Genomic DNA, 7,697 nt, shown 5'->3' on the forward strand with positions numbered 1-7,697 from the left:
TGTGTAGTGCTTGTGTAGAGGTATGTAATGAGAGATATAACGAATTTTAACCCTAAGTGGGACACCGTTGTAGAATAGGGAGTCGTTCAAGAATGCGTATCGGTGCACTTCTGTGCTCGAGTGAAGCGTCTAGTCGAAACGAACGTAAACTAACCCTTGCCGATGAGGACGTGGTCATTGACAAGACGTGAAAGTAATGCGATAGGCACATCAACATAGACCCACACACATACACGTAAGCGCCAAGGAAAATTGGAAAGCGCGAGAATGCGTTTGCGTGTACCAGGTGGCGGAAAACGGAGAGCAAAACACAAACGTAAAGCGAAAATAAAAATGAAAACCACGCATCCACGACATCGGACGAGGTGACGGTGCCCGATCAGGATGGGCATGTGCGTGTCGACGAAAACGAAAAGGAAAGAAAATGAAATCGTGTGAAAATAGGTCAATAACATAAGTAACGCAGCGCAGGTTCCTGGCAACAATGGGAAAAACAGGGACGGTGATCCGTAAGACTGTCTGATAATGCCACTACGGGCGGCAGGATCGGCGCGAATGAGCAATCTAAATATATGTATTGTATATAGGATGTATATAGAGTATAGTATTTATACACTATATTCATCTACTTATAAAAAAAAATAAATATAAATGTATTTATATTCGATGATATATAAAATGTATGTATAATACTAGAAATATATTTCATATACATATAACATATAAATGAAATAGCAGCATCGGGACCGTTTTTGCCCGAAGCGTCGACATTATCAACGAAACAACACTCACAGCCCTTCAAATGGTGGTGGAATGTCTTCTTTCTTTTAGGATTGGTTTTTTACTACCGGAGAAAGCTGCTCCCAGGGGAATTTCGCGACTTTCCCAACGATGCGCGTGTTAAGGAGAGTCCGGTGAAACAGAATGTGTTACTTTGCCAAAAATGGTCGAACGGCAAGGGGGGGGGGGGGGGGGGGGGTGGGGGGTGGTGGCTGGTTGCTTTTGCGGTGTAGCAACGCAGGCTAATTGCCACGCGGCTTTACACCCTTAGGGCAAAGAGAACAGAAAGCTGTCCGGATGGTGCCTACCAATGGTGTCGGTTGTAAACATGTCCAAATATTACCCTAACCGACAGTACGTACCAACTTACGGGCGATAAAAATCGAATGCATGTGCAATGTGGGCATTGTGTCAAAGCAGTTTTGTTCGAATGTCTGAATAGTTCCACGCAACATACTAATTGAACGATTCCAGATGCTTTCAATGAACAGAATCGGTAAACCCACAACGTTTTCTCCTGTTAGGGGTACAGTGATAATTTTCTCACCACGTTCGTTTATATAACAATTACTGTAGGTATTTTGTACAGCTTTGAGATGATTGTCACTCGTCCATGTTGCGCATAATGACAGCTAAAAGAGATCATATCATTGTACTAACTGTCAAGTACACTACCAGTAGCATATGGCAAATCCATCATACTTTGATTAAAGTGCTACCGAAAGCATATAATATAAACTCTTTTATACTGCAGGTTTGAGTTCTTATTACAGGTACCATTGCTGGATCAAACTATGGACGACTTCAAATTCCTTTCATTCTTCACGCTTCAGCTGAATAATTTCATACTCAAACTATAACCACACTTTTTATTAATCTTTTTTAATATTATTTTAAATTATTTTAAATTATCATTTATTATTTTAATTATTTTAAATTTTATTTTAAATCGATTCTTGAGACAATCATCAATGAGAAAAATGCGGTGGTTTCATCATTTTACTCTCTGAAATCCACAAAAGATCCATGTGTAATGTTGTCTGGAATTTTAACCATGAATTTTAATGTTGTTTTATAGTTGATGTTGTGATTTTTTTTAAACGTGTCGTATAGTTTTATTGGCAATTCTCGTTTGTTTCTTAAATTATAAGCTTCTGCTCTTTTAAGCCGGAATGTGCTGAGGTGTGATCAATTTAATTTATGAATACTAAGTGTTTACTCGTATAAAATATGCCTGAAGTGTCCATAATTTGATCCAAAACGGGAATTTAGAGTTTATAATGCCACTTTTTTCGGTAAAAATTAATATTAAAGACCCCAATTTCGACGATAAAATTACGACTGTTGATTGTGGAGTGACTTGAGCCAAACATCACAAGAAACCCGTAGAGAAGCGATTTGTGGAAAGGTATGCCTTGGTCCGACTTATACATATGACCTGATGACTGATATGATATTTGTCCAGAAATCTCGGAAATCTGAATCATTTTTATACTATTTCAAACCATTGAAACTCGAAAAAAGGATCATTCTAGAGGCTTGGCCCAAGTATACACAAATGTTTAAGATCCAGGGGATCCAACTCCAGGGGTCTTCAAACTATAACACGCGTGCCGCATGCGGCCCTAGAGAGCATCCGTTACGGCTCACGGCGCTATTGATAATATTAAGAACATATGAACCTAGCTTTTTCAAAGAAAGGTGTAATATTGTCTATTCATTCGACTATTGATTGATGTTTTAGTTAATTAAACGAAAAGGTTGAAATTTTGGTAAAAAATATCTCTAACCAAATATCTGTGCAAACGGTCCCAAAATACTGACTAATTGACCACTGGCTACGGTAGTTTTAACCACAGCGGCCAATGGCCTGAAAAGTTTGAAGATCTCTGCTCTAAACAGTGGTAAGAGAACATCTTAAATGATCTTTCACATCGGATCACAATCCGGAAATAATAAAGTAACACCGTAATCATGATTAACCAATCCTTTTGAACTCATGTGTATTCATCTAATGGTTTGTCGAAATAAATGTTAATCATATCACTAAATATCGAAAGATTACAAGCAACATATTTGCGCTGTCCATCAATCAGTGAATAACAAAGGTTACTCGAAAAAGGACTTTCGTAGGCCGCATCAAAACAGTAAAAGCAATTTTATAATCTCGAGCAAGGGTCGGCAAAGAGCGACTCATGGGCCAAATACACCTCAAGATTTTACCTTGTTTGGTAGAAAATTTGCAGAACCCCACAAAAATCACAAGATCTCGACACCACTGCATACCTGTGAAACATTATCGTCATCAATATTTGTCATATTTGGCCACATCTCAAAGAAACGCTTGTGGATGACAGAATTTAGTCAAAATTTCCGAAATCCGACTGATCAGTAACGTTGTTTTTTTTTTAAATTCCTGCCGGTATTCGAAGGATTTTGTGCCTAGTAAGATTGGCAAGCAAAAAGTAGTTTAAAATAATAAAATACATGAAACATAGTTTTGAAAAAAAAAACCCTTCGTGCACACTAGCAGAATCAATAATTGAATTCAAGAAGTTGTTAGAACATTTTAACAGCGATCGTATCGTCTAGGGGCACTTATTGAAATAAAAAAATTGCCGTGTAATATGGTCTTATCGTTCTAGCATGAACATTTGAAATCTTCCATTTCATCCTAAAAGTATTATAAAATAATGATTGACAAAATTGATGCGTTACACAGCGTTACATGAAAGTTTAGAGTAAAGTGTAGCATAGCCTTCATTGCTCTAAGCGTGCATTAGCTGACGCCGGATGAATTGGGTCGCTAGTCATGCTGTTCACCCATTTCTCTACTCATACGCACCGCTCCAAAACAATCCGATGATTTAGTATGCGATCGGAACCGTCGTATACTGTTCATTTACATACCACATCACTCACTCTGTTGGCTGTTTATAAATCTACCATTTCTTCTTCGTTTCCGGCAGAGATCATAAACAAAATAACACAACAAATCCTGCCTGCCCCCTTCTCCTACCCAACTCTTTCCATCTTACATCTTTTTTGGGTGCGATTTTGAGGTCAGTGGTCGGTAATCAGAATCGTTCGAACTGCCGTGAGTGCAACTGATCAGCTCCCATCCGAATGACACCTAGACACTTTCCGCCATCGGTGGATTATGTGCCCTTTTGCCGCGGACCGCGGAAAAGGCAGGATGGGAGCAAAGTGGTTTTGCCCCTCGCCGGACTCCTTTTTCCACCCTCCACTTCCATCCACCTTCCCTTCACTGCAAGCGCCCCAAGAACCTATACGTTCGCTTCGTCCCCGGGGGCGAATGGTTTCGCAGGAGCACCTAATCAACAGGTTTCCAAACAGCCTCCCCGTCCAATTTTGGGGCCAAACGCATCTGGCACCCTTTTTTTGTTTTTATTTACTTTTTTTCTTCTCCGTTTTGTTGTTCACGGGCGGGACAGAAGGGGCCAAATTCGGGGCCACCGTACACATTCGGCACAATTTGATAGCTCCAGGCACTAAGAGAAGCTAGATTCCGGCGAAAGCTATCACCGGGCAGTTACTGTCTATGCTGTTGGATTGCTTTACTTCTTCCTCTTGCGTCCTCCCCAAACTCCCAACTTCAGCCCGTTTTGCTGCGGTGGAGGTGTTTTTATTATTATTATTTTGTGTGTCGTTCCGTTTGTTGTGTCCCGTTCCGTCATATCGCTTTCCCTAAAGCTTGTCAACCAGCTGACCAGTTGGCACTGGAACCGGGCCACCGACATAGCATCATAAACCGCACACTCGCGCTCTCTTGCACACACACACGCGCACGCACGGTCGTCTACTCTCTCTCGCACTTTCTCGGCCTCCGTGTCCACGATCTCACCCCGGGTACGAGCCGTGTCCCTTACCATTCTACACTCACATGGTGCAAAAAAGGGGAATGCAGGGTGGCCCGGTTTGCCCTAAAGCGGTGGCAAAAAAGTGAGAGGAAACACACACACACGAAAAGAGACCAGAAGAACAAGCAGTCGCTTCTGCTTGGGATGCTTTCGAAAGTGGCGAAGCAGCGTCTCGTTTGGTGGAAAAGAAAGTGGACAGCAAAGGTCCATCTATCTGCTCCGAAAAACCGGAGTACGGTGGGCCTGCGAGTGGCCATGTACGACAGACGCAGGATGCACAGCCTGGTACATTAGATCGTAGTGCAGTACGTCACAGAACCAATTCTTAAGTTTCGTGATAGACATCCTTGCTAGGGTTATGGAACTTTTTACAACTAATAACTCTTTTGGAATTTAATCAAGAATAGCATCTTCATAGAGACTCCAGGTACCATGCCCTAGGTCCTGCCCGATGCTCCGAAGCACGATGCTCGAATTTTGGAACTTACAACAGGATGACTCGCATGGGTCGTAGTCATCAATGATAGTCCGTAAGAGTACGTCCAAAGACCTCCTTTAAGAGTCAGACATGAAAGAATAATGGCCTGTGATATACCGTTGGACGACTCCGTTGTAATATATCAAATGTTGGACATCAGTGTAATACTTTGAATAATATAGTTTTTAATATAGTGTTCTAAGTATAGTTTCTTATGGGATAATTCTGTTGGCAAATCGATTTTTTTACGTCCAGACCGGGACCAAATATCAATAGGATGCTAGTGCTGGATATACAATTCAAGGTAATTGAAAGTCAACAAAACAGTAAGCCTAGATCTCGGAGGTTGTAACTCCACAAAGAAGAATAAGACTTTCTATTGCTGATGTACGATGTGTATGTATGCATAGTTTGATTTGTGTGTGTGTGTGTGTGTGTGTGTGTGTGTGTTTGAATAATTTTGAATCTGTGTTAAGTTTAAGTCCAAACTGGGCTGCATTGCTATTGCTACATATGCAATTTCCGTATCAAATCTATCTTGTATTAACTCCAGGTGTCATGCCTATAACGAAGAACCTGAGCTAACCTTGAAGGAAAAACATGTATACCGGGTATTTGCTTGGGAGTTTTATCCAAAACTCTGAAATTACCCTGTTTGGTACATCGGTTCTCATAGCCATGCACCGAGAGTTTCGCTAGCCAAAATCGACAAAATGGTGGCAAAACAAGTAAACCATTTTGCTTTTGTACAAATAAACAATCATATCAGTCTGGTTTCTTTGGGTCTTTTTTTCGGTACAAGCAATCCGAACTAGTGTAAACGGTTCGAGCAATTAAAGCGACACAATCCGAAATGTTTGCTCACTAAAAATGGAAACTTTAAAGCAGAAAATACATCACAGCGTTCTGTAGGAATAAGCAGTGTCACACATCCTGCACGCACTGCTTCCAAGAAGATGTTCTGGTACTTGTTTGCTGATTGATTCTTATTTTTTCTCGGTTCTGTTATTCATTATTTGTAGCTTCTGTTGCAGCCCGATGGCTCCCGGTATGGACGAAAAAGCAAAACAGTTATAGAAATAGCCATGGTTGGGTTAGTGACTAGTGGCAAGGTGAAACATGGAGAAATGGAAGTTATGTGTGTTGTTACAGTTTGCAGCCCATAACCCGAGGAGCTCGTGTGGGGGTGAGAAGGCGTACACGAAATAAAAAAAAACGGTCGCGTGTTGAGGTTGAAAAAGGTTGAGAATTGAATTGTGTGAGATGATGAAGCTGAAGGGACGATGAGTTGAGGGAGATGAAGAGATTAGACGAGGAGGGCACGGTTTAGGTAAGTGTCGTGCGTTTGTCGCCTAGATGTCACCTACCTGCAGTATTCCTATCAGTAACGTTGAGTAAAATAATCTTGTCAGCCGCATGCTCAATCTTTGCTGTGATCCGGCTGTGGAGAAAGAGAGATAATTAAGGTATTAATACGGCAGGAGATGGAAGTTAAGTTTTGTAAAAAAGCTAAATACACCGTAATTGTCACGTTTGGGGCGAATATAAACCGTCCAGATATATGTCAGTATACCAAGATAAGAGAAAGAGAGAAAAGGATGAAGATAGAGAGAGAGAGAGAGATGTAGAGCTAAGGAGAGCACAATGTATGCAATTTTCTTCTATTTACGCATATTTCGCGAAGAGAATTCACCCATACGGGTAAGACTCAATCAGATACGCCTGTCACTATTTACATGTTTGTTTAGTTGGAAGCTGTGATTTAGTTGAATTAGGGACAAGACAACAACGGCTATGTAGCGTAACAGTGTGGCGACCGTTTACGTATTGAGATTGCACAGTTCGGTACAGCTTGTGGTGGTCGCGTCTCAACGAAGATCTCACCCCATTCTGAGTAGCGCCATCACACACGATGACACTTGTTTAAACGATGACAGTAAAAAAAACTTGTTTGCTTCTTTTCTGACTGAAAACTCACAGGCAGACGGTAAATGCGGTCGGGCAAATGGAGCACTAACCACAGACATGTTGCCATGAGCCGGGCACCGCAGGTACTTTACAGGCACAAATCATTGGAACTGTACGCTATAAAGCGTTCGAACAATCGTTCACTGGCCCCTGTCCATCATGGCTGGTGTGTGAAGCAAGCGGAAGAAGCCGTTTCCGTTTACCGGCCAAAGCATTGGGCGCATCCTGCATTAATCGTATGCATATCGCATCATCGTATGCTCGGCGGGATCGGGACCTTTCTACGCACCGTTGCCGATGGCTACCATAAATTACCATCTCAATGACACATTGTGCGCGATCGAACCAAGCTGGTACTTATCTCGAATTTCGCACACATTCTTGAACTGCCCAGACAAATAGGACTACCTATTGGGAGATTCTCCTTTCGGACTACCGGAACTTCGGGAGCTGGTAGCTTCGAACTGAAAGGGGTCTTCAAGCTTCAATGAAATTGTCGGGATCAGTTTTGAATTCCATATTTAAGTACAATAGTATGTAGATAGATTTTTGTATAATTTGTTGAGCTCTTATAAGCTAAAATCTATTCT

General features: G+C 41.5%; 1 protein-coding gene across 1 annotated transcript in view; it reads right to left on the reverse strand.

The window, feature by feature from the left end:
- Nucleotides 1–6,557, reverse strand: part of LOC128708098 (uncharacterized) — a 28,086-nt gene extending 21,529 nt beyond the window's left edge. Inside the window, exon 1 of the mRNA XM_053803095.1 lies at nucleotides 6,507–6,557. Coding sequence (XP_053659070.1) covers nucleotides 6,507–6,557 — 51 coding nt within the window. The remainder of the gene's footprint in view (nucleotides 1–6,506) is intronic.
- Nucleotides 6,558–7,697: the final 1,140 nt, after the last annotated feature.

The sequence above is a fragment of the Anopheles marshallii genome, chromosome X, assembly GCF_943734725.1.
Source record: "Anopheles marshallii chromosome X, idAnoMarsDA_429_01, whole genome shotgun sequence".
Taxonomy (NCBI): domain Eukaryota; kingdom Metazoa; phylum Arthropoda; class Insecta; order Diptera; family Culicidae; genus Anopheles; species Anopheles marshallii.